The sequence below is a fragment of the Scaptodrosophila lebanonensis genome, unplaced genomic scaffold, assembly GCF_003285725.1.
Source record: "Scaptodrosophila lebanonensis strain 11010-0011.00,11010-0021.00 unplaced genomic scaffold, SlebRS2 tig00000165-arrow-arrow-pilon, whole genome shotgun sequence".
Taxonomy (NCBI): domain Eukaryota; kingdom Metazoa; phylum Arthropoda; class Insecta; order Diptera; family Drosophilidae; genus Scaptodrosophila; species Scaptodrosophila lebanonensis.
This window is the reverse complement of record NW_022060599.1, coordinates 57,708-85,056: the sequence shown is the minus strand read 5'-3', so window position 1 is coordinate 85,056 and position 27,349 is coordinate 57,708. Positions and strand designations below refer to the sequence as shown.

The 27,349-nt window shown below is 40.2% G+C and overlaps 5 protein-coding genes across 10 annotated transcripts in view; 3 read left to right on the top strand and 2 right to left on the bottom strand.

The window, feature by feature from the left end:
- LOC115629802 (putative uncharacterized protein DDB_G0282133) overlaps positions 1-9,603 on the top strand; it is a 33,921-nt gene extending 24,318 nt beyond the window's left edge. For both annotated transcript variants that reach the window (XM_030526364.1, XM_030526365.1), the window contains exon 3: positions 6,058-9,603. In XM_030526364.1, the coding sequence (XP_030382224.1) occupies positions 6,058-8,219 (2,162 nt within the window). In that variant the 3' untranslated portion in view covers positions 8,220-9,603. The remainder of the gene's footprint in view (positions 1-6,057) is intronic.
- A 5,703-nt stretch (positions 9,604-15,306) lies between these two features.
- On the top strand, positions 15,307-20,016 carry LOC115629801 (tripartite motif-containing protein 45). The gene is made up of 8 exons (XM_030526363.1): positions 15,307-16,213; positions 16,785-17,178; positions 17,237-17,467; positions 17,879-18,434; positions 18,490-18,638; positions 18,693-18,822; positions 18,887-19,032; positions 19,098-20,016. The coding sequence occupies exons 1-8, from the start codon at positions 15,390-15,392 to the stop codon at positions 19,437-19,439; spliced, it is 2,772 nt and encodes a 923-aa protein (XP_030382223.1). The 5' UTR covers positions 15,307-15,389; the 3' UTR covers positions 19,440-20,016.
- A 317-nt stretch (positions 20,017-20,333) lies between these two features.
- Positions 20,334-21,213, bottom strand: LOC115629826. 2 transcript variants are annotated; one of them, XM_030526401.1, is made up of 4 exons: positions 21,106-21,205; positions 20,993-21,054; positions 20,794-20,911; positions 20,334-20,739 (listed from the first exon to the last, which is right to left on the bottom strand). In XM_030526401.1, the coding sequence occupies exons 1-4, from the start codon at positions 21,138-21,140 to the stop codon at positions 20,664-20,666; spliced, it is 291 nt and encodes a 96-aa protein (XP_030382261.1). In that variant the 5' UTR covers positions 21,141-21,205; the 3' UTR covers positions 20,334-20,663. The 2 variants fall into 2 exon arrangements, with proteins under 2 accessions (XP_030382261.1, XP_030382262.1); XM_030526402.1 differs by lacking the exon at positions 20,334-20,739 and having other exon boundaries at positions 20,818-20,945; positions 21,106-21,213.
- A 1,481-nt stretch (positions 21,214-22,694) lies between these two features.
- LOC115629791 (zinc finger protein 771) lies at positions 22,695-25,096 on the top strand. Its single transcript, XM_030526350.1, has 2 exons — positions 22,695-22,771; positions 22,827-25,096. Exon 2 carries the CDS (start codon positions 23,054-23,056, stop codon positions 24,155-24,157), a length of 1,104 nt encoding a protein of 367 aa, XP_030382210.1. The 5' UTR covers positions 22,695-22,771; positions 22,827-23,053; the 3' UTR covers positions 24,158-25,096.
- A 590-nt stretch (positions 25,097-25,686) lies between these two features.
- On the bottom strand, positions 25,687-26,607 carry LOC115629817 (NADH dehydrogenase [ubiquinone] 1 alpha subcomplex subunit 13). Of its 4 annotated transcripts, none has more exons than XM_030526385.1 (4): positions 26,495-26,607; positions 26,318-26,428; positions 26,032-26,252; positions 25,687-25,971 (listed from the first exon to the last, which is right to left on the bottom strand). In XM_030526385.1, the coding sequence occupies exons 2-4, from the start codon at positions 26,421-26,423 to the stop codon at positions 25,834-25,836; spliced, it is 465 nt and encodes a 154-aa protein (XP_030382245.1). In that variant the 5' UTR covers positions 26,424-26,428; positions 26,495-26,607; the 3' UTR covers positions 25,687-25,833. The 4 variants fall into 4 exon arrangements, with proteins under 4 accessions (XP_030382245.1, XP_030382246.1, XP_030382248.1 ...); XM_030526386.1 differs by having other exon boundaries at positions 26,318-26,431; positions 26,495-26,604; XM_030526388.1 differs by having other exon boundaries at positions 26,491-26,509.
- Positions 26,608-27,349: the final 742 nt, after the last annotated feature.

Below are 27,349 nucleotides of genomic sequence, written 5' to 3'. Positions count from 1 at the left end.
ACAAGTCCGATAAGCGAGCATTTATTCATATACGGGAAAAAATATATAAACGAACGATAGAAAATTCAAATGAAACATGTTCCATTCTCATTTAATTGAAATTCCACTTATTCCACATTGAATTTCTGTTTTTAAGTTATTATCGCAACAAAGGATTGTTCTTATATATTTCCTTAATGTTTGTTTTGTATAGGTATTTATATGTGTACATATGTACAGCATTTCCTGAAGGTACTATAATTCATGATGTTGAATGTAGCTCTGATTGAGCGACAAGTCCGATAAGCGAGCATTTATTCATAATAGGGGAAAAATATATTAACGAACGATAGAGAATTCATCTGAAACATGTTCCATTGCCATTTAATTACAATTCCATTTATTCCACATTGAATTTCTGTTTTTAAGTTATTATCGCAACAAAGGATTGTTCTTATATATTTCCTTAATGTTTGTTTTGTATAGGTATTTATATATGTACATATGTACAGCATTTCCTGAAGGTACTATAATTCATGATGTTGAATGTAGCTCTGATTGAGCGACAAGTCCGATAAGCGAGCATTTATTCATAATAGGGGAAAAATATATTAACGAACGATAGAGAATTCATCTGAAACATGTTCCATTGCCATTTAATTACAATTCCATTTATTCCACATTGAATTTCTGTTTTTAAATTATTATCGCAACAAGGGATGGTTCTTATACATTTTGACAGCATTCTGATCGAAAGATTGTATCACTTCATATGTTCATGTTCATCAAACATCCAATTGGCTGCCATAGCTTCGAATTTTCAAATAGATTTCAAATGTTTCCCAACACATCACATGTTGCATCTACAGCCAAATGCAGTTGACCCAGCTTTTAGTCAATTGTCGAGAGTGTAGTTCCATGTTCAGAGTCAGACAAATAAAGAAACGCCTCGACGCGGTAGCTTTTGTCACGTAGGGTAAACAAATGGGAACGCATCACATGGCAAAACACTCGAAACAGCGCGATGTGGAAACGAACGGCCCAAACACTTCCGAGGACGGGGGAAGTGGAAGTGGTATGGGAAGTGCTGTACGTGAGTACGTACCCAAAGTACAATTAACTCTCGTCGTAGTCGCCGTGGTGTTTAAATTTGTATTACTGCTTTTATTATTATTTACTTTGAGTCCACACTGTGCTCATCATAAGTGCTAATACGTAGTAAGTACTTGGCGGCTGCTTTACCTTCTTTTGTCGCAATGTTGGCTTTAGCTTCCCCCCCCCCCCCAAAAAAGAAACAATTGCAACAACAAATTTTACACTTACAAATAGTATGGGCGATTAAGAAGAGTACTACAGGAAGTCTTGGAGCACGTCAGTCTCTTTCGGAGCACTTGGTATCTTTTTATTTAAAGTACGAATAGATCTTAGCACGTGTCACTGCAAAATAGCACATTTTTTGCGATTGCGTCACAGAGTTGGCGGCCAGTTTCTGATTGCCGATAATCAAACGCTAAGTTGGCAACAAAACTAAATGAAGTTATCAGTTATTAATAATAGAGCGTCGTCATGGCCTTCCTCAAAATACAAAAAAGGCGACAACAACAAAAAATTGCGTACATATTTTTACATACTCGTACATTTATTATCTAGGCCAGTTGCTACGTCTAAATGCGCGTATGTCTCTCTGTCTGCTCTGTCTTAATTATCACGAACCAAATAAAAAAACTCAAAGAAAACATCCATAGACATAATACATAATTATAAATATTAGGTAATGTCGAGGCCAGCGCTCTTCTTCTTGAGTATACTCGTCTGTAAGAATTGCCAATCATCTACTTGTACAATCCTTCCCGGCTTATATCTTAGTTATATTACCCTTCCAGCCTGGTTGGAAGAATGCATTTTCGAATTAAAAAACTGACTGTTTGAAACAAAAGGCTCATCTTTCGAAATGATTCTTTCAAGATATTAACTGGTTTTCGTTAGCTAGTTTCAACTGGAAATATGATGAAACGAAATTTTTGGGCGAAATGTGACAGCAAATAAAAAATGAACGAGTATATATATTTTGGATCTTTAAATGCTTCATAACAATATGCAAAGAGGCATCGAAGTGCACACAATGTCACCGTGTAATCAATGCCTGTCTACTACCCGCCCACCTACCCACCAGTACCTAACACCCAACCCCCACCCCCACCCCCACCCCCACCCAACTGACTGTGCCGTCGAGAGCGACCTTGATGACACGTCTAGCTTTTGCTTTTGTTGTTGTTCTACGTTTGTTTTTCTCTGCGGTTTTCAGTGACCCACACAGCGTGCACTCAAGCAGAAAATGTTTCTTATTCCAAATACTTAGACGAACTCAAAATCATGTAAGCCATGTAAGAACTGAGCTGTAAGTGTAGTGCTTTAAGGCTGGGGCGCATTTGTGGGTGGGTTTAATAGTTTATTTCTGAAACTTTAAAATTGTGAATACTATCTGCATAAGAAATAATTATAGTGTGAGGAACCTTTCCTGATTTACGATGTAGAATCGTTATACGCTAATGATTGGAAGTCTCGTAGAATGTCAAATGTATATAACAGGAAGAAGAAGGCGTGGCAGATCTCCTGTTATAGGGGCACATACATAATGACAAGACAAATCACCTTTGAACTTTTGACGCTTAATTTGTGCGAGTATGTAGTAGACCTGTCTAATCCAGATGCAAAGCTTCTTTATTACCAACCATATACCTCATCATTTTATATAGCACTAATGGGTGCGAAAGTCACATTTTTTTGTTTATTTAGATAGCTATCTTAAGCTGCTGGTTCTAGTAGTAGTATTTATTTAACGTTCTACTCATTTTTGTGTTTCTTACGTGACAGGGGTTCCGTTTCTTTTTCTGGCAAATGAAATGCCATTTCTATAGCATCTTTGTTACGATCTCACGCAGTGTCTGTTTTGAGTCTAATTTCATTGTTGATGTTTACGATAAAGAGCTGTGCTGGATTTGTCGTGCCCTCTTTCTTTCTCCGGGGACTGATTAGTGCTGATCTAGTTTGAATTGAAATCTAGAACTTTGCACTAGTTGCCAATTATTTATTGTAGACGACTAGACGGGTATAGGCGAGACACACACAAACGTACATCTACAAGTATTTTTGTATGCTTGTGCCAAATTATGTGCGCATTGATAATTGTCAACAGCATCGTAAACATCGGCTACCTTTCTATATTGCTCTTATCAGCTGTTTTTCACTTTGTTCTCCTTTTATACGTTTTGCACTTTACTTTTTAAACGCACCTCGTATGTTGCTGCCAATGCTTAATCACATGCACACACACACACATACACACACATATTCGTACACTTAGTACTATTTTCAAGGCTGTGCGTGATTTCAGAAAATGTGCGTATATTCTCCATGTGTACTCGTATTCGTATTCAGCATACTACAAGTAGTTGGTGTTGTTGCTGAAAACAAAAAAGCATCATGCGTGCTGTTAATCTTATCAGCGAAGATTTCCAATAAAGCACTTGTATGTACATATGTATGTATATACGAGTACATACATATGTTATTGTAATGATACGTGTTTGACATGTGTGAACAGAATTTGAAAGCGTAAGCCCGCTTCCCGATTGGACAACACGAGCCGTAACCATTGCCGATTATTCTAAGGCTTGTGCGCGCCATACACTGCGTATGCGTAATATGCTGATATGCGGATACTTTATTTTGTATTTTAATTGTTAATTCGTTGGTTGGTTGTAAGCTGACCGGCAACTTATTAGCGTTTCTACTCACGTGCTGCTCCACCACGCTCTGTACACAATAGAAAATTATAATTTCTGAATACACACAAATGTCCTTCAGAAGCCACCAAAAGTGGCAACAAACTTTAGCTGCTTATGCATATTTACATAATTATATGCCATTTTTTTTTTTTTTTTTTGCCGGCTTCATATTAATGAATTGAAATGCGCTGATTTGAATCGATTTAATATGATTCGATTTGATTTGACAAGCGCTTTCAGAGGCGCTCCACTTGGCAACAACATGCTTACAAACTCAAGTACATTGACTCGAGTATGTACATTGCCTTATCATCATCGCTAAAGTATAATTCCACGCAAAAATGCCAACTATTATGGAAAAAAACGTATGCTGCCCGACATTTAAGAATTTCCATATCTTAACTACAAAGTATAGTTTGTTTTCTTTCTGATGTCGACCAAGCCAATAAAACAATCAAATGAAATACTATAATGCTCAAAAATAAATTGGAAAAGTAAGAGAGCAGCATATCAGTCTCGGGCTGTAAATTTAAAGAAAACTGTATTGATGATAATATGAGTATGTACAAAATAATTTGACTACTTAGCCTAGCCTGTGTTTACAAATTTGTGAAACAAGTCTCTTATCTCATAACATACAAGTAGATGCGATGAATTGGCAAAACTATTCAAAATATGTATAATTTGTCACGTGCCGGTTTTTAAGATGGCAACGACATGGGTAGGCATGTCTGAGGCACTGCTCCAAAGTTGTCTTCACAGCTCTACCTGGCAACTGTATTGAAAACAGCCTAAGTATGATGATAGTTATGCGAACTCACAGCCACAACATTGTGAGTTGCGCAACGAATAGCATTTGGCAGCCGTTGTGACTATCAGTCGGCTCGGCGCGACTTGACTCGACTCGACTCGGTCCGGTCTGGTCCGGTCCGGTACGACCACGCCCCTTGCTCACAGCTGCTTGCTAGGCGGCAACATACTACTTCAATAACTTGAGCGGCATCTCGTAATTCGCTTGCTTTTGAAAATTTATGCGAATGAGCCATGGAGCTGATGACACAGAGCGGAAGTCGACGACGGTACCGAAAATATATAATAGTGTTAATAAAAGTATTAATAAATGCAAAATAATGACAGCGGCGCGTGTAAGCGAAAATGAAAACGAAATCAGGAAAACATGTCAAGTGTTTGTTGCTATGGTGGTGGGGGGTAGGTGGTAGAGGGGCAGTGTAGGGCGGGTGTGCCCCAAAAAGACACAAAAAAAAGGTATTTTGTGTGCGAACTTATTGTTACACAAGCTACACACAAATTTCACGCCATATCCTGATAAACATGTCAATTGAATTAGCAAATAAAACTGAATAAGCAGGTTTGACAAATTTATTAAAACGCTTAGCGCATTATCTATTCCATAAAATCAAATGAAAGAGGAAACACGTAAACATTGAAATAAAATTTTTTAAATTTAAATCATACTATATTTAAAAATAGGCCTCATTCCAAGGCTCAACTTTACCATAAAATACTAGTAGTACAAAACGATAAATAAATGAATGAACATAGTTTTCACTTTTAAAATTTTAACAAATATAGTCATAAAAACTTTAAGGTTTTAATTGAAATTGTTTTAATAAAATATTAGTAATCATAATACAAGGTACGGGAATAAGAACATTGTCTTTACTTGAACAATTTAAATTATAGTTAGCCAAACATTTGTTTATAAATTGGCAACGATTTGGTGTTGAGTCACTTGCGAGGTTCTTTACTTTGTTTTTTGTTTTTTATTTTTTAATTATTATTCTTCAAACAAACAAGCGCATGTGGCTTCAAAAATTTTGTTTAAAGGTAATTAGTTGGTATTACACACATACATACAAATGATTTAAACTGAATAGAACTGGCCGGGCTTAAAAACATATTGCCAAGGCATACAACTACTGATATAAATTACTCGCACACATACATACAAGTATATAGTATACAATATGTACGAGTATGTGTGTGTGAATCGTAGTATAAACGCACGTGGCCCTGATGGCGCTCAAATGATAAGCCATACATACATACATACATACATACATACATACATACATTATGAATATTATTTGGCATGTGCCTGGGTATTAGAGCGTGTGTGTGTGTGTGTGTGTGCTTTGGTTATCAGCGCAAATTTGTAGCGTAAATTGACGTCAGTTATAAATACTATTTAGCGCCATTTAGCATTCACACGCAGCAACAACTAATCTAAAATCTATCTCTCTCTCTCACTCTCTCTTTGATATGTTAGACAAATTTCTGGGCCAACTCAATTGTGGGCATCGCAACAGCACCTCCAGCGAGGCGACTGATGATATCAACTCCAGCAACGAGCAGCTCAACAAGCCCAAGTCCAAGGGCAACAGGTCACGCTCCAAGCGCCCACAACACCATCAACAACAACAGCAGCAACACCAGCAATCGACAAACAAACAACAGCAACAGCAACAGCAACAGACAAGCAAACAGCAACATCAGCAGTTAGGTACAAAGCTAAAAACTCAGCAGGAATTAGATAGCAACAATAACAGCAACAACAACAGCAGCAGCAGCGGCAGCAACAGCAATGACAAAAAACACTCTTCTAGATCGACAAACCATCAGCAACATGGGAAGCGTCAGTGCAACAGCAACGGCAATAGCAACAACAACAATGATTCAAAGATGCACGGCAACAATAGACGCCAAAATAATAACAACAATAACAGCAACAGCAGCAATAACAACAGCAGCGGCAATGGACACAATAATAGCAACAACAACAACAACAGCATCAGCATTAAGAAACAAACGGCTGTTAAGCAATGCGATTCGGCCAACTCAGACTCGGCCAATTCATCATCGGCAATAAGCTCGACAAACACCACACCGAACAGTTCACCCACAAGCGGCCATCATGGAGTCGGCGGAGGAATGAGAGGAGGAGGCCAGCACCACCACCACCACCACCATCACCATCACCACCACCAGCAGCAGCAGCAGCAACATCTCAGCTGCTCGGGCGACTGGCAAGCACACCAGTCGCGAAAGCTTCGTCGTAACGAGCAGCTGCTCCAACGTCATCGCCAGTGCCACAATGCGAATTTTCTGGTGGCACCATTGCGGGAATACGAGCGCATTAACATGGACGATGCGACATTGGTGGATCAATTGCGTCGCCACCTGATCGACCATCATTTGTTGCGCGTGTACGGCTTTCCCGTCGCGAGCGTGGTGCATGAGGGCGCCATCGAGATCTTCAAGTGTCTGCCACACATGACATTTGCGGCCGCCAACGGCATGGCTGTCGCCGAATCGGCACTCACCGTAATTAATTGCAATGATGGACTTAATACGAGCACCTTTCAGTACAGCAGTCAGGAGATGGGCGGTGGTTTGCTGTTGGGCGGTGCCGGGGACGGCGAATGCCAGTCAGCAGCGCATGGCAGCAGTCAACCGTCCACGGACTCGGGCAACATATCACCACGCTCTCTGGACTCTGAATCGGGCAGTGAGTGGAGCGAATGCGAATCGGCCCAAACAATGAACGATGCGACCACCACATTCAACATTGTGGCCAATGGCAGCCTGGAGCTGTATTGCCAGTATACGGAGTCACAGACTCTGGCCAAACAGTGTGCACGCTGCAAGCGTGACTTTCTCGTCGACGAGCACACCGGCCAGTATTTAACCACGGAGCAGTGCACCTATCATTGGGGCAAGTATCAGCGCTATTTCGATGGTGGCAGCTGGCTGACTCGCTGGACCTGTTGCAATGCCACCGAGGAGGCGGGCGGCTGCTCCAAGCACGAGCTGCACGTATGGACGGGCTCAGTTGTGGGTGTCAATGGGCCCTATCATGACTTTGTCCATACGCGTCATCGCAACGGAAGTGTCGGCAGCAGTGGCAGTGGCAGTGGCACCAACGTCTATGCATTGGACTGCGAGATGTCGTATACAGGACGTGGCTTGGATGTGACCAAAGTCTCTCTGGTCGCACTCAATGGACAGCTGGTGTACGAGCATTTCGTGCGTCCCGTTGCAGACATTGTCGATTATAATACACGCTTCTCCGGCATCACAGCCAAGCACATGGCCACGGAGGGTGTCAAGACACTGGCGGAGGTGCAACGCGATCTGTTGCAGCTAATCGATGCTGACACCATACTGATTGGTCATGGGCTGGACAACGATTTGAGGGCGTTGCGCATTGTACACAATACGCTGATTGACACCTCAATAGCGTTCCCACACTCAAGTGGATTCCCCTATCGGCGCGCCCTGCGCCATCTCACCAAAATGCATCTGAAGCGGGAGATCCAGTGCGGCGACGGGACAACGGGGCACAGCAGCTTCGAGGACTCACGAGCCTGCATGGAGCTGATGTTATGGCGTGTGCGTCGCGATCTCAATGCCGACTACTGGGAGGATTAGGATTAGATGATTAGGAAGCGTACGTTCTAGTTACTAATTATAGCTCATACGTATCCCTAACTGTAGCCGTCAATAGTACATACGAGTAGTTGTTAGCTATGGGCGTGGCCAGTGCTGCGCTTTTGTATTTAATCTCAACACGCGTGAGTGGCAAGCGAAATGGCAAAAGTCGTTTTTGTGTCTATTTTTTTTTTTTTTTGTAAGTCAAAATTTTTATGTAGTTCATAAGCGGAATTATTTATAGATGGTATGCTAGCTAGGAGGTACACACCATTAATATATTTGTTTTATTAGTTTTCCTTTTTGTTTTCGAGCAACCACAAAAAAAAATGTACTGAAGTTTTAACTGTGATGTTTTTTCACTTTCTCACATATACAACCGAAAATGAACTGTATAAGATGGAAGCACTTAATCAACGACGACAACAACAAAAACAACAAACAAACAAAAAAATATTATACAAATAGCTTACAAAAGAATACATAAAACGTAAATATATATGTAGAAATGCGAAATGTGAATTCAAAATTGAAAAGCACGTTCACAACATGATTTTGTTTTTTCTTTTCCTGTTTTTTTTTTATTTTTATTTTGCACACGATAAAAAGTACGAATGAAGCATCTCATAATTTCTATTTTACAACACACGTAATACTATATAAGATTTGTTTTTTTTTTGCAAAATACTTAGTTTATTTAATTTGTTTTTTTTTTTCTTAGCTATTATTATTTTTATTATTTATTTGGCGATTCATGCAATGCAAAGGGAGAAAAGAATAGAAAATAGAGAAGACAAATTGTTGAAATGAACAATTTGCGTTAATTTTTGATTGTTTTCTTCTTCTTTTTTTTGCATAGCTGGCAGAAAAAGTTCATTGAAAATTTCTTCAAGTGCATAATTTTTTACCTTGAACTCCATCGCGCATTCTACCAGCAGCCTAGGCAAGAATAAGTTTATACGATATGGCATGAATGTATGTACTATATAGTATATGTATATAACAACTTAAGGCATTCTGAAACATATAATGTTGGCATTGCATATCTTTCAAATTTGCATCGTTAATAATAATACCTTGCATACCATGTAGTCTTATTATTATCGCTATTCAATACACAACACAACTTTAAATATTTACTTATGTTCCTAGCAGCTAAAGCAAGCGACAATTATACTATCAAGATTTAGTTGAAGATGACGCAGTAATTAGCTGTTAACACTGTTGTGACACGTTAACTATACATATTCATGCATATATATAAATTTTACAATATATACATACATACATATGAGAGTAAAATGATGATGATGATGATGATGATGATGCTGATGAAGATGGTCATGCGAATGTTGAAGAAAATTCAAAAGAAACAAACATACAAACGAAGAATAAAACATTGATTTGTCGAAACTTTTAAATATCGGACTACTGGCATTATTTACCGGGGGAAACAAATGGTATATGGGATCATGACATAAACGAAACTTGAGTGGAAAACCTCAAAAATAATAGAGGAAGGCAACCCTGTCCTTAAGGTTTTTCCATCTCCATACAGATTGATTTGATTTGCAAAAGACGAGTGGATTCTTACAGATGATGGCAAATTCTGATCTCAACACTTTCTGCAGATTATTAATACAAATTATATTTTCAACCAAAGGCACAGGGAGAGTTTTCCCAAGATGTAAATTCCGGCTCCGCCCAACAACCGAATTGAAATACCATTATTTGAAGCAAGAAGTCCCTCGAATCTTTTGTGTTATTACACTGAAACAAAACTGGAGTTTTTTTCTGCACATAGCCGAGTGTTTTGGTAAAATCTAGCCCTGATATCTTCCATCAGACAAAAGTATCTTAGGACCTTCCCATTTCACTCTTGATAGATCGTACATCAAACATTTTATTTATTTCGTTATATCGTCGAAGTAAGTTTTCAAGCTAATAAATTCAACGCTTATTTGCGTCTAGCAATTATGTTAACAACAAATTTTCTTTCTTTACCCTCGAAACTCTTCAAATTTCCGTCAAAGTTATGGCCATGGCATTGAGATATACAAGTATTTAGAAATAAAAGCATCTCCACCGGCAGCCACCTGTGCGCATGTAACTTCTCGTACACCCGTCGCGTCGCCTCTAAAGCTCCAAAACATCTGTTGTAATGTCTTCTCAGAGGTACGTGTGTGTGCACAGCTGAGGGTCTGCTTCACATTTGAGCCCCAAAGGTGTCGTAATCTTTACCAACCAGGAAGCAATTGGACCGTCCGCACAGATACTCAGACAAACAGAGACTGAGACAACAAACAAAAAATGTCAAACGTAAAGCTAACAGACTTATAGACGGCGTATTACCAGACAACGTGACTGGAACCATAACTCGAACAACTTCAACTTAATAATGGGTCTTAATAAGTTAATTATTTTGACCAGAAACTAAATAAAATGAAGTTTTTGAAACTGAAGAAGATAACTGATTTAATCGTTCCAGACTCCAAAACATAGGGGCTTCATTTTCAAAGCTCCAATTTCATATAGTAAAAAAAAGGGTTTTTTCTCATTTATATATTCAACCAATTTATATTATACAAGTAGTACCTAATGTACCCTTGCGTTACAGGACTTCTTTATAATCTTATTATAAAATCGAATATTTCAGATGAAGTCTTTTATATTCAAAATGTGTATGATAAAGATTAAAGGCCTTTAGTTATGTTGTAATTGGAACTTCTTTGACACAGTGACATTCATTTAGATAACAAAAATTTGTTTATAACTATCACTAATGTTCAGAAAGAATTTTTAGTATTTTTCCTCTCAAACCATGCCAGGGAATCTAAAATTTGCTTCCAAAGATGCAGACAACCATAATCATTGGTTAATAATTATACATCAGTATTTGTACAAGTAGGAATGAGTCTCATTGTTAATTATTATTGCTATGAGTAATAAATAAAAATAAACATTTAAGTAATCCTTAAAAACATACGAAATATGATCGAAAGTGCAAATTTATTTATTTCTTCAACGAAAAAAGTATTTGCTTTATAAACGAAATGAAATTAAAAACAAATACAAAAGCTATATTAAAAGTAAACAATTATTGCTTAAAAGGGAACATGATTCATAGATTATATTTATTTGAATACGTTTTTTTCATTCGACATCTGTAAAATAATAAACATACATATAGTACATTTGTAATCCAATGTGAAACGGATGATCTGTAAGCTGAATAAACCCATCATATATAGGAAGTAGAGAAGGGAAAATTATTTCTATTTGAACAGTTTCTTAATACACTTACAATAAAAGTATAGTATATCGAAAGCACAAAACTAAGTCTTAGAAAAGGGCATTAGCCCGCATTTGATAATCCAGTGGGGCTCGATGGAAATCCCTGCTCTTAAACTCAATAGACCAATAAAATTGTTAAGAGTTTTTTAATGTGTTTACCTCTTAAGCAAATACATACATACATATATATACATACGAGTGTGTACTATATATAGAAAGTAATGATTGCTACTTTACGTTGAAGTGAGATTTTTTCCTTCCTTCTTTTTTGGCACGAAAGTGGCCCGAAATGCCAGAGTGCTCTATATACGCGTGTGTATGTATACTTTTTGCAGCAGGCCGCAGCTAATTCAGACTTAATGCACTCGACTATATACATAGTATATACAAGTATGAGTGTGTGTGCGCGTTTGTTTGTTTATTTTTGTAGTGAAAGTAGAAAGTGATTTCCTACAGCATGTAAAAGATGCTGCTGGCCGTGCGACGGTGACGTAAATACGAATCTACACACAAGTGAAAAAATCTTTTGGCTATACGAGTGCGTCCCACACGGCTTTCTTTGGCCAAAAACAAAAGCGAAGGCAAGCAGCCGACTACTACCAACACTTTGCTAAATTACAAAATCGCTAACATTATAGCATCGTGATCACAAAAAGAGACAGCCAGCAGAGGTGACAACACCTCCGTCCGTCCATCTGTCCATCTGTCTGTCTGTCTGTCTGTCTGTCTGTCTGTTTGTCTGTCTGCCTGCCTGAGCTCATCATTAGGGTTGGCTGCTTTTACATTAGAAGCTCGTGCCTGGCACATTCGTGTTAGAAATCACAGGCCATCAAAAGTTTCATTTTCGATTGGCTTCTCAGATCGTGCGGTCACATGCCAGTTGTTTCATTGAGAAGCGAATGCCCATGTCTACAATTGTAGACTGGTATAACCATACTACTCGTATACTCGTATGTACATACAAGTATATACCATGCGGGAAAGACCGATAGGAACAGAGCTTAAATCTGAAACGACATGTGATTCATAAATTCTTTCTTAAGTTAGTTCAACTCTGTCGCTGAATGAGTCACTCATGTCCAAGAAAAAAAAAAGAATTCGAAGAATGCGATTAAGTCCCAACCGGAAATGTGTCGTATACAGATTAAACTCTGTTAATGTTGAGGAAGCAACGAATCGCCACTTGGCATCATAGGCGCTATCACCAGCGCTTTATGTCGCTTCGTGGTTCACTTTCGCTTTTCTTGTCGCCGAAAGGGAAAGGCACCGAAGCTGAAAACCTGATTCGCGACATAAGCCCACACTGGACTGGATCTTGGCGGTTTGATTTGCCTCTCCACCATGCTGTTGTATGTGGGTCGATGCGATGGATGATTCACATGATAACCCAATATTACAACATAATATTACATTAATTGGCCGCTCGCGGCTTCTCTTCTATTTAGCATATCTAGCTGGTTTCTTTCAGTTATTACATATCTTCTCTGTCGCATAAATATATTTACATAGTATCGATAGTATGCATATACGAAACAAGCTACGATCTTAAATCAGTTAATGCTTTTTGCTTAAGGAAATTTTGAAGAAACTCTTTCTTTGCATGGCAAATGATTGATATGCATTCGAATTTCAGTTTAATAAACATTAATTTAATTTTAATTGATTTAATTAATAAACTTGATATGTCCGTTCATTTCAAGAACATTTGAGTCGACGCAGAGCTTTACGGACTTGTTAATACATGTTCCCCCACCAATCGAAAATTCTCCGTTTCAACTTTTTTTAATTGTTCTTCGTTTATTAACTTTTATTAATTCTTACCTAAAAGGCACATGATATAAATAAGATTTACGGGAAGTGAAAAATATAATATATAGAAGGAGGCGTAGTAGACTCCAAAAAGTGTAAATATTCTTGATCAGCATGACAAGATCTAGCCTTGTCTATCTATCTGTCCGTATGAGCCTAGAAAATTGTGCACCTTTCTCAGCTAAATCCAAATTTCAACATTGTTTAATAAATATATTCTAAACTAAAACCGACATACGCTTTGAGGAATCAGCTCATCTCATCAGGTTGATGGAAAATATATGTAGCATACCCTTTGATAGTACCCTACAATCAACTTCATTTGGGTCTATATATTACGATAAAATCATCTGGAACTAAAAGAGGCAGCTCTTTTAAGAACAGGATCCTTCGCATTGAGTCACTATGAAAATTACAACTATATATATCAAATATATGTCGATCTGTCGTTCCATTATATGTAGTAATTGGTAATCTTTTTTTGGGGGTGCAAACTTTTACTCAAGTTAAGAGATAAGTTATTTTTTGGTTTCAATTTTATGTAGCTAGGTAGGTTAATCGGTAATCACAACTGTGGGGATATGGAAGCAGGTAGATGTGAGATCGTCTTCAGTTCCTTCGTATCTTGGAAGCTCCTGCAGTATAAGTATTACCACTCGCTTATGACAGATATAGCCCTTACCAGGCAGAAGTCATTGCCCAAATAAGAGTTGAAGGCCCTGAATTGCACACACAAGTATAATCGTATATATGTACATACTCGCATGTATTTATTTATCCACGAGTATGTTCAGTGCTTTATCAGCTCCGAATTTCAATATGTTTTTGCGGGCAAGGCGACAGTTGACTGGCTTTTTTACACCCACACGTGGGCCCACCACACTTGCAGCTGTAAAAAGTTCAAGGTTATTGATATTTTTATTATTATGGTTGCTGTCATTCACGTGGGGGTAAACAAAATAAAATACGAATGTGCACAATTAAATGTATTCAACTCGATTAAATACTCACTGTGAGAGTGAATGAATGGCAGCCAGCAAGACCATCAGCCTTTGAACTAAGCCCTCGGGCCGAATTATCTACTAAAGAAAATACTTCGAAGAGAAGATACTACTTGTAATAAGATTAAGAAGTACATTTAAATGATGCGCATGATTCACAAAACTATCCACTTGGGGACTTATATTTAAGCAACTTGCAGTCATTCCTTTGAAAAGAGGAATGTGAACTATTCTTAGACTCTGTGCCATTGAAAGATTAGCTAAGCTGCCCAATTTTTGTTGCTGCTTCAATCGATTCTAAAAATAATGTTTTTATACAGACAATTTTATTTAGAAAATCGAAATAGAAAAGAATCGCCCTTTAGATACAACTTAGGGCAATTGAGAAAGTTTCCACCCAAAAACAAATATTATTTGTATACCTTATAAACAATTGGTGAAAGGATGGAGGCGAAGTGTTTGTGGGGCTACAAAGTATATATATTCTTGATCAGCATGATAAGACGAGTCGTTTTAATTCGCTATAATTTGTGAAAGGTTTTTGGCGATTCCTGAATCATAAAAAAGTAGGGCTATTTCCTCAAATAACATATTTCTAAAATTAAACGCGAATTTCTAGACAATTCTTCTGAGTGTGGGTGGGAGCAGGGTATACCGAATGCGCCTTAACCCGACTGTAGCATTCTTGCTGCTTTCAATTGGCAATGACGAATGAGTGAAGCACACTTCATGTATGCCCTGAGATTGATAGTTCTGTGGAAAAATGTCAATGTATTGCCAAGCAACATTACATATGGAATAAGGAGGGTGGCGAAAAGGCTGCCACAAATGGCATAACAATTGCACATTCGGCATTGTCCACCTTTCGCATTTAATTAGATTAAGCATGCGGCATGCGGCATATGGCATGTGGCAAGTGGCGTCTGGTGCCAGCAAATGCACAACACCTGGCAGTTGCGAGCCGAACCCGCAACAGTCGAGTGGCACGGAGAAACAAACATCACAAAAATCTCACTGGACAAATGCGAAACCTAGTTTTAAACGAGCCTATTAAATACGTCATACAATGAGCAAAAGCAACAACATTGGGGGCAAAACAAATTTCAATTGCAAGTCCAACTTGTCCACCTTCTCCAAAGCTGTGCAGCCCCAACCTGCCTCGAAGTGCTACCAAATCGATTATGAGCTTATCAAGAGTCAGACCAACACTGAGTTAAGGCCAGGAATACCGTCTCCACGACTTCCGCTGAATGGGATCAATGGTAACGGCAAAGGTAAGTTGGTGCTCAAGCTGACTGCCGACAAAATCACGCTGAAGAAAAGCCAACGAAGCCGACTCGAACCCATCGAGTCCAGAGTTGAGGTCACGCGTCGAAAATCAGCGCCAATTGTACTTTCATCGACAACATCACGGCTCATCGGTAAGCCGAAGAGCAGCGTTTGCATCGACCTGCCCCCACCAGCTCCCCCGCTTCCCACCAACACAGTGGTGTTGGCGGAAGTTTACAACAAGTTGGAAGACGGCCAGCATGCGTTCATTGCCGATAGCAATAGCGAATCAAACTCACAGCCCAGCAGCACTGTAGGAGGCTCAACCTCTCCGGAATCACTTCTGGACAACGTACTGAGTGCGGCCTCCTCGGTTTCGGTGCAGAGCAGCAGCAACGGAAGCAACAGCGACGCAACCATCGCCCTAGCTGCGACTACGAACACGAACACGAACCACCTGCAAATGTACACTAATCGCCTGTTGACCCTAAAATCATCGCCCGAGGTGCGTGTCTCCCCGCCAACACCAGACTGTCAGACGAACGTGGAGGAGACGTTGCAATCGCGTGGTGTCGAAGAGAACACAAATCCAACGACATCTCTCCATGACATCTATGATAGGTAAGCTTCATCTCACTCTTGTCTGTATGCCTGAGAAGGTAATAGCGGTTAGGCTCTCAACCCTCTAGGGGGTAGTCTCGATTATACATTTGGCCCTCAGAGCAAAAAAACTGTTCAGCAGTGGTTTGAGTGAAGCCAGAAAAACTGTAAACAACTAAAACGAAGAAGCTACTAGCACTTACATCTTCCCAAAACATTCGTAATTGGGACAATTTCTGCTTGAACAACATAATTTACAAATTCTAGCCACTGGTTGGTATAGCTTAAAAATACCCAGGCAGCACAACAGGTTTACCGAAACATCATATCCTTTAAGACAAGACACGTCTCTAATCTACAATAAAAGGCTAGACTTAAGAGATACGAGTAGTGCCAATATTTGGACGATTTTGTTTTTAATAATTTTGATCGGTGAATGCGAACAAATAATTTAACCAAGAAAGCTAAGTGAACCCTCTTTACAATACTATATATGCTTCCTTAGACCACAGACCTTAGGCCTTAGAGCACTCTTAGTCGCATAAATCTTTAGCTAGCCTTAGCATAATTAACAGTTTGAAATAATTTACAGAAGTCGCTCGCCCTCGCCTTCACCATCGCCTAGCATTACGTTACGCGCCACACCCACGCCCGAGACAGTGCTCAGCTTCCCCGAGGACCTTAAGTGTGGCATATGCCTTGACGTGTTCACAGATCCACGCACGCTTAACTGCTTGCACTCGTTTTGCTTTCAATGCCTCGCCGATGAAAACTTTAAGCAGGACGCCGCAGCGGCGCCCTCTTTGGACGCCACCGATGACTGGAATGGCACCAATCGATCGACCTACAGTCTGCGCTGCTCTACACCGGAAATGTCCCTGCCCGCTGGCTCCAACAACGAGCTAGCCACAGTCTCGCCCGCACGACAACGAGGTGCCAGTTTTAGCCTGCGGCGCAAAAAGTCTATGGACCGCATACAAGTCAAGGTGTGCTGCCATAATGCCATTCAACTAAGTTCCACATCTAATCTGCTATCATTCACAGTCGAAGAGCTCCGTGTGCTCCTCCAATACACGCCTGAATGCCAGTTTTATTTGTGATCGACGCTTCATTAACTGCCACAGTTGCAAGTTCACCACAGAGCTGCCTGTGGGTGGGGTGAGGCAGCTGCCCCAGAACTATATGTTGATTCGCAAGATTGAAGTGCTGCGTCTCCAGGCCGGTGAGGATGTGATATCACGTGTGTGGTGCTCCCTATGCAGCGAGGAAACCAGCGTAGGTGCCATCCCCAAATGAATACCCGTATTTGCCGAACTCGTAACCCTTTTGCAAAGACGTTAGCCTTGCATCAAAACCTTTTTTAGACCACCCCTATACCATTTCAAAGAGTCAAGATGAGTTGTGCTAACGCTAATGGAAAGGGCTTTTCTAGCTACCTAATCCAATAACAGCTTTAACGTTTGAGATAGATTAAAAGATTCTGTCCGAAACTTATGACGAATAGAATACCCCTTTATGGGCTTCTCAAACGTGTTAGGGTTTGGAACAGCTTTGTCCGTCATGTTAATTAAGTAGAGAGTAGATGTCATGAGTTTGGGATCAGATAGGGCCTTCCTCTCTTTTACCTCCAACTCTCCAATCAAATGTTAAGACTGACTGATTAATATATACTTGTAATAATTCCAGGCTATTTACCACTGCATCACCTGCACGCTAAATCTGTGCACGTTGTGCAAAGAGGCACACGAGCGGCAGCGGAGCACGGCCAGCCACCGGATGAAGAACATCATGGAGCTGCGTCGGGCACGCAAGCAGAAGCAACAGCAGCTGGGGCTGGGCGACAACAGCAAGATGGTGCTGAAGTGCGGTCTGCACCAGAGTATTTTGAAGTCCTTCTGCATCACATGCCGCCAGCTGGCCTGTCCGGACTGTCTGGTACTGCTCCACAAGGGTCATAAGCACGAGACGGTCGCCAAAGCTATTGGTCAGCACGGCAAGATGTTGCGGGATGCGGCCGAGCAGACGCGTCCACTATGCAACTACGCGGAGCATTCTATTGAGCGGCTCAACGAGATAGCCAGGAGCGTCAATCGGCGATGTGACGAGATCCAAGGGCAGGTGGAGACCTATATGCAGAAATACTTTGATGCGGTTGATGCCCACCGGCGAACATTGTTGGCGCAGGTGCAGCGTGCTAGAGAATCCAAGGTAGAGATGATACTGGAGCAGCAGATAGATTTGGGCAAGTCAGGAGAACGCTCTATTCGCTTCAGAGGTTTAACTGTAGCTCTTTCCAGAGAAACGCACACAGGAGGCCCTGGATGCCGTGCGCTTTAGTCAGGAGCTATGCGATATAGGCGCAGATGTTGAGATACTGAGTTTCCTAAGCATATTGCTGAAGCGTTTCGAGTATTGCCAGCAATTTAAAACGCCAGTCGATTCCAAGGTTTGTATCCAAGATTAGCTGGGAAGGACTTAGATTCTGACCAAGCCATTACAGATCTCAGATTCGCTACACTTCTTGTCAAAAATACGGGCGCCATCTACAAAGGATCAGAACGATATACCCCTTTACGGCATTATCACGATGCAGACAGTCGAACCGTCACTCTGCACATTGCAATGGGAGGGTTTGTAGCGCCTTTTTATTTTGTGACGATACTTCACATTACTTAAACTTTTTGCTTTTCACAGGCTTCTCGCAGCTACGACTTCACAAGAAGGTGGACCTACTGATGCTCTCGCGGGACGGAGATGGCGTCTCCCTATGCCATGGTGGCCTTCAGATTCAATGCATGATTAAGTACAAGGATGCGAGTACAAAATTTTTACCCATTGAGGTAGGGGTACACGTGTATACAAGATTAATGATCGGTTGTGAAGTTAAGCCCTCAACATTTTGCAGGTTTCTGACCATCGCGATGGCACATATAGCATATCGTTCACGCCTGACGCTCAAGGAACCCTTATATTGACCGTAACCATCAACGAGAAGCCCATCAAGGGCAGTCCTTTCACATTTCAGGCACGCCAGGTAAGGCCCCATAGCGGAATTTATCACTGCTGTGCCTTCTGCTCGGGTAAAGGGAACAAAATCGTCAAATGCTCTTGCGAGGGCCGCATGCCGGGCTACAGCGGTTGTGGACATGGACATGCAGGACATCCGGGTCGTCGGCACTGGTCCTGCTGCGGCAATGTTCTGGAAAACTCAGAGTGCAATGTCGCAAATAAGTTGCTGAATACATGAACAAAGCTGCCCACATCCATTTAATGAGTCCATTTTAAAATACTATATGTATAAAACCTTAGATTTTGGAAATTGAACTTGCAACTGCATGAGAAGCTGCGGTGCTTGGGGGTTACGTATTGTAACCTCGTAGTCAAATAATAAATCAATAACAACAATAAATCGGTGCTATTTCGAGCGACCTAGCTTTACTAACAGATTCAAACGTAGTTCGTTTCATGAATAAGACTATGTACATATGTATGTAGAAAATATATACATATGTACTTTTCGGTCATGTCACGTTCTAATGCTCTTTACAACAATTAATAAAGTAACTTGATTGACTTGTAGAGGAAACATTTAATATAATACTTATACATACATATATTGCCCCAAATATGATCATAAGTTTTCAGAATATGTAGATATAGAACATCTATTGTAGAGGTGAAATCAAGGGGTCGAAAAAACACCTTCAAATCACAAAATTAATATTAAATTGTTGTCAAAGAATGTACTACTAGTGCTACCAAACTAGCAGAGAAATGAGAAAATGTGCACTTTCTCAATAAAGAAATTTATAAATAAACTTATAAATAAATAGAGCAATACTTTTGCACTTAAGTAAATATAATATTGCTTCGGTACCGTCTGACAACAAAGAAAAAAATTCAAAGTTAGAGATAATGGAAAAACATTCAACACTGAACATGCCTATAACTGACTTCAATTTCAATATCCTATGCACGGCAACCAAAATTGATTAGCCAGGAAGGCAACGGAGCTGCAAAAATACAGAAAAATAAGTTCAGAAGACCTTTGTTGCCACTTAGTTGACTGGGTTTATAGATAATGCATTCGGATTATGAAATATCTCCATCTCACTCACACATTCATGTTTCAGAAGACTCATTGTTTTGTGTTTTTTCTATGCTATTATAATTCATCTTGTTTGATCACTTTTAGGCTTAATAATATAAGTGTATGTATATAGGCTTAACTGTAGTACATGGCGTATAATAATATTGTTTGTTCTTACGATCCTAACAAATACAAAAAAAATGAACAGAGAGAAAAAGCAAATTGAAAACAAATAAACTGTAACAATACACAGATAGCGCTAAAAGCAGCGCAATTTTAACAGCCAGCATGGAGATGGTGTCTGTCCACAGCAGTGCAACGAGCTCAAATGGAAGACTTGTGGCTACGACTGTGACTCCTGCTCCTCTCCTACCACCACTATTAATTATTGGATGACTCGGTAGCATGCTTGTAAATAATGCCCGTTATCTCACCATCCTTCTGAATGATGCATCGCCTGATGATTAAATTATTACACTTATTGCCTTAAGCTCTGTAACTTTCTACTTACTTATTACCACTGTACAGGCAAATGGTCGCAGGTGCATTATTCTCCGGCTCCAACTTAGCAACTTGCTCAGATATTGCCATGCCTATTCCGGATACATTGGGGTTGATGATGCCTTTTGCTGAGGAGCCGATAAAAACAAACAAAGAGTATCTCTGTTGTAAATGAATCTGCATTTTCTACAAAGCGGCCTTGCACTCACCGCCCAAGCACAGGCCCTGAGGATTGGCAACTAGTGCTCCCACCGTGTCCTGCTGTACTAGACTGGAAGAAACATTTAGTGGAGGTGCAGACCATGACTCTGCCCCTACTCACCATTCGGTCAACACCTTATCCAATTGCGTTTCCATTATTAGTGTTAAATCACTGTGTATCTTCTTTATTGGCTTAGCAGATGTGACGTCTGCTCACAGATGGTTGGATGATAGACGATGAGAAACAGTGAAGTTCAATAATCGATTAATATCTGCATGTTATCGATAATTGGGAATAAATCAGGCGCTGAATTGCAGCTCGTCCCTATTTAAATTGGCGCGTCCGTTTGAAATGGAAATAATTTAGGCTTAATGCGTTTCGAACATGCCAAGACAGATAGTTTATATTCTGTGGTAATTTATTCTGACATCTTGTACTCCATTGTTTTATTTCTTGATTATTTTCGTATAGTACATATATTTTAACTTTTCATTGCATTTTGCAGTGCTGCAAAATATTACAAAAATTATATTGATGCATAACTACGGCAGCCGCATTTTTAAAGGAAGTTGCCACGACTAACCTTAGCCAGTGCTGAAAAATATCAGCTTCTAGTTGCCCGCGCTGTTACTATATTTTAATTAGGATTTAGTGTGTTTGATAAGGCGGTTACTACTGTTTTATTGAAATGCAATCACAATTAGATGTTTACATACATCATATACCGAAACTATATATATAATGCTCATACTAGTGGTAAATTCAAATTATTATCTTTGCCATGTCTTTGGAAGATCTGCTGTTGCCAAAAATTGCCCCACACCCTTTATAATTTCTATATTAATGTATGTATTCATTAATTTTTATTAATGTGTATTGTAGTACATACACATTTAATACATATTTTGAATAACGTCCCAGAACGCAAACTTCATATATATACATATGAACGGAAGGAAATGAATTTTTAAATTAAGAAGATACAACAATTTATTTTTATTGGAAAGTAATTTTGGTCTCGGCCAACATATGTAAATAAATTCATCATGTAATTGGCGTTTGGCGGCTTCGCTTTGCTAGCATCAGAGCGCGGCATTTCTATCCCACAGTGGCGACATTTCCATTCCGGCATTTTTCAACACTACAAAATGTATAAAATTTGAGTCATCATTTTGCATAATAAAATGTGACGCAATTACTTTGGCAAAAATGTTTAACTCTCTCTGAATATATACGTCATACCAACTTAATTTCTATTCTTTTACTATGAGATGGATTGCAATTTCAATTAAAATGGCATAATTTATAACAATTTGGGTTTATTTCTTACGAGTAGTACATATTACTTTGTTCATTTTCGACCGAAATTTAGTTATCCGACAGTTGTGATATGAAAAGTAGTGTATTTTTAAACTGTTTACTTCATGTAAATAATTTGATTGTAATATACAATTTTATTTATACCAAATTTACAGTAAGTAAATTTTATTATTCTGGAAACAATAAAAAAATTTATTTTCAGCTCATACTAAATAAAAAGCAATTTAACTCTTATCGACGTCACATTAATATCTCTTGTGAGAGCGCCATATTAAAGTTCGGCACCTCCTTATTATAACAGGAGATATTGTGGCTCGCCATTCACAATAAAATGGAGTGGCAGCGCCATTGAACGTTTCCTCGCACGTGGCAACTCTTAAAGTCAGAAGAGAAGAAGAAGCACGTATTGAAGAGGAAAAAATCCTAACTTGGTGGCAAAGAAGCCGATGAAAGAGTGTTGACTATTGTAAGAATATTCAAATGCGCCAATAATATTATTCTTCAAGTCTTTATGTTTATAGTAAAAGCGCAATCAGTTTAACCGAATTTAAGAAAAAACTGCACTAACACAGACAGACGACTGACACACGCACACGTACAGTGCTGTTTGGAGGAGGCGCTGACGCCACGCCACTGGCAAGCAAAAAACGACAAAGAATTCGGAGAAGAAAAATCTGTGTAAAGTTTTGGTCGCGCGCGCGCCTATTCCAACAGTTAAGCATAATTGTGGCAAACCGAGTAAAGTGCAATGAATTCCAAACGCATTAAGTACACGGTATCGAGCTCGAGCCCTGCCGTCGTCAAGGAAGAGATTGTGCCCGTTATCATACAACACGATCCGGAAGAGGTCGACGGTGGTGGCGAGACACAATATAGCTACACTTACACCACTGAGGACGATGATACCGAGACTGCTGTGGTTACACTAACCGATCGCGAGCACGAAGCGCTGGTCAACTCGCAAGAGGTTATTATTGATGAGAACGGGCATCCGGTTACACTGCAGCAGCTGGTCGAGAACAGCACCGTCGAAGAAGTCGAGACCATTGAGCAGGGCGATGGCACACACACAATATTGCATATTGTACCCAGTTTGCAGGACGACGAGGATGAGGAGGTGGTGGATGAGGAGGAAATCGAGCAAGATGACGACGAAATAATAGCCGTCGAAGGCGAAGTGGACGAGGATGATGTGAATTCGACCACATATGAGCACAACCTCGACAACAGCCCCGAACACGATGCCCAGTCCCGCAGCAAGACCTTCTATTGCCCCAACTGCGGCAATTGCTACAGTGCCGCTGGCTCCCTCAAGCTCCATATGCGCGCTTGCATGCGCCAACGCAGCGAAGTGCCCACCGAGGATCGAAAATGTAAGGTGTGTAGCAAGGTATTCAACTCAGTCGCCTACCTTAAGGAGCACATGATGCGCCACACTGGGGAACAGCCCTTCCGTTGCACCCGCTGCTACCGCAAGTTTGTTGACGAGAGCAAGTACAACGCCCATATGGACGCGCACAAGCACCAGGACAAGCTCGAGGCCGAGGCAGAAGCTTTGGCCGCACAGCACGGCGGCAAGAAGGTCGTAGTTAAAGAGTTCAACTGCTCCTTCTGCTCCCAGAACTTTACTGTCGTTTTTGACGTCGGCCAAGTAAAGCGCCGCTATGCCTGCGACGCCTGTCGCGACAAGTATTCGAATGCAGAGGCTCTGCGCCGCCACAAGCAGCAGATTGAGGAGAAGCGCGAGTTCAGCTGCGAACGCTGCGGCCGCAAATTCGTCTTTGAGGGATTTCTACAGCGCCATCTCCCCACCTGCGATGGCAGTATCAAGCGTCGTCGTGACATGAAGTAGAGGCGACTGCAACGTGACGGCAACTGGCGGCGACGAAAGAAATACGAGAGGCGGGAACTGGCCGAAGAGTCCTACGTCGAGTGCTATGACGAGGACTTGGTGGAGCACCTGGAGGAAGACGAACAGGCCAGCGCACCAGATGCTTCTAACGAATTCCTGACGTTGCAAACGATGCCGTTTCGTTGCGTTGTCATCAAGGAGGAGCAGAGTGATGAGGTCGAAGTTGTGGAGGAGGATGTTTATGAACACCAAGAAAACCACTAAGCCCCTTTTTTTTATTAATCTCTAAATGAACACTTAATGTTCACACCACACACACACACACGCCAACAAACATTTATGTATAAAAGGAAAGCTATAGAATGGAAGTAACAATACACACGAACAGACAGACGTCCACACAAACACCCTCACACAAATGTATCGCACTCACGTAATACCTTGTAGAACAATTCGCAAGACGCTTACAAAAAAAAGAAAACGACAATTCCAATTCTACGACAGATAATTTTGGAAATATTAAACATTGCGACGAAGCAATGCTTAGAAAAATCTTTATATTCAAACACATTGTACACCGAAGGAGATCTATACATTGTACGTATAAAAAATTATGAAAACTGCTCTTGCTGCTATTATTCTTTCTTTTTTTTTTGAAATCCCTGCGCTGTAGGAATATGTTAGGAATTTTGTTACGAACGATGATCATTGTGGTAGGAGAAGGAGAGAAGAAGTGATAGGATAGAGAAACATTTGTAGTGTATACAAATGTCAATTGATGGCAGGGCGGTCAATGTATATTAACTAATAGCGATGTAATAAATATAACACATAACCATAATTTCTATCACAATAATGATGAGGTTAATTAAGCTCGGAATTAAAATGATGTTAAAATTAAAATAAAAGCCAAAATGTAATGCCCTCCAGGCTCAACAATTTTTGTCTTTCATTCATATTGGTGGGTCGTGAAATTTTGTAACAATGACGGTTCAGTTTTTAACATACTATATGTTTGGAAAATGTTGGTAACTGACATCGGAGCAATCAGTTACAAGTTTCAACTTTGCATTATATTAGTATTTCTTAAGACAAAAATTGAATACGACATATTCAAAAAAACAGTTTGAACATATATATTAATATATAAGTAGCTTTTAAAATGAAAAATATTTGAAAATTAAAGTTCATTATAAAAAAACAACAACAATTAATACAAAGAGATGTAGAGAGATGGAATTTCTTGAAAAACAAAACTCATTTTGGGGTAAGGCAAGTTTCTATATACGTGTATAGACGGCCGATTCCGCTTAAACTCTCAGTATCTTGATGCCATGATAGGAATTTCGATTTTAAGTAGATTAACATTTCATTTTTAGAACGAAGGCAACGAACGTTTAATATTAAACTCGATGCTTCCCTTGAGTATCATGCAAGTACTATCTCAATTTTTCGTAAAGCTCTCTTTACAGCAATAGATAGCAGAATAAAACCAAATTCATGTGCCTGATAATTAAAGTAAACATAAATTGAAGTTGTTTTCCTTCTCGGCCAATGCGTGTTGCATTTTATGTAATTCAATAATCAATCGAATCTATAAACAAAAAACAAAAAAAGGCTCACAATGTGTATTATCTAGATAGCGTATAAGATGTTTGGTCTATGGACCCGGAGGCTTATGACCAGAGCTTCAAGTGTGCGCGCTTGGCGTAAGATTTCCAATCGGTATGGGCGTAGAACTCCTTGAAAATAGGCGTGACCAGCGTGTCCTCCGGCAGGGTTTTGAAGACGGGCTCGCCGTACCAGGTGCCAACCTAAGGCGAAATCAAAAATTGATTCCACGTAATTATTGAGAGTTCACGTGAAATTCTCACCTCCCATCCGGGCACGTTCTTCATGAGCTCAGCTTCCTCGTCACGATTGCGACGCAATTGGCGCAGGAACTCACGATCGCGCTCAGCAATGAGTATCGGAAAGATGACATTCTGGGCCGAGCGCATTTCGATCTCGTCCCGCTTGACCTTCTTGGCCGTCAGGTAGTAGATGCCTAGGCCGACAGTGGTGACGACTACGTAGCCGGCGATCATTTGGAAGCCTGCAGATTACCTTCATTAGTCTCGAATGTGGATTACACAAAAATGCTGGCGCACACCCACTCACCGGTAAAGTAACTCTTGGGCGGCACACGCAGATAGGGAATCTTCTTATAGCCACCTGGTGGTGGCATGTCCTGCTTTGGGGGCACATGAGGCAAGGCCGTTGCCATTTTGGCTGCTGAAACAAATGTGATATCAATAGGGAATGCTGCCCCACCTGAACTTAATGTTATTTACATACGCTCAGCTGAAAATCGTCGTCGAAAATAGATAAATTTGTCTGTCAAAAAATTTACGACGCGTTTTGCATAACACACAAAGGCCGGCCAACCGACTGGAAATACTTTGACTGCCCACTTGCTTCTGTCGCATTAAAGCAGTGCAAAGCAGTATCCCAGCTGTCACTTGTAGTTCCGCCTCTTTCCGTTCTGTCTTTTGCTCGCACAAGTGAATTTTTCCGGCGTTCGTTTTTGATTTTAATTTTTTTGTGAGTTGTACATTTTTGAAAATGTCCTTTTCGCGTCTTTTGCGCACTAATAAGCAATACCAAATAAATTTTTTGTGCTCAAACATAAAAAAGTACTGCACCAAAGGCAAGACACCGCCATTCTTTTTCCAGCATTTGCGTTCCAAAAAGTCTCCAGAGACGGCCGCAGCTGTCGAACCACAGCAACAGTCAACAAAAGAACAAATATCAGTGGAGCCGGTGAGATTATTTTATCAACCAATTATAAATGTTGTACATACAATGGGAAAGTATAAATCGCAAATTTTGTGGGAAGGTGCTTTTAAAAAAACTGTTGCCATGGACGTGTGCGCATTAAAAAGGTCGCTGCTATACAACATATCGTCCCTCATTTCTGTTCACTCCCATTTTAAGCAACATCCATAAGCCATGTTGAATTTATTTATGTATACATGAAAATAACAAACATGCATATATTTTCATAAATGCTAGATAACGAAGACAAATCTTTGGATCACAAAGATCGCATCCGCTAACCCAAATATTTGAGCCATATTGGCAGCACTTGAACGCGCAATGCTGCTCCACCAACAAATAATATAGTCCCCCCTTCTGCTTTGCCGCTGTCTG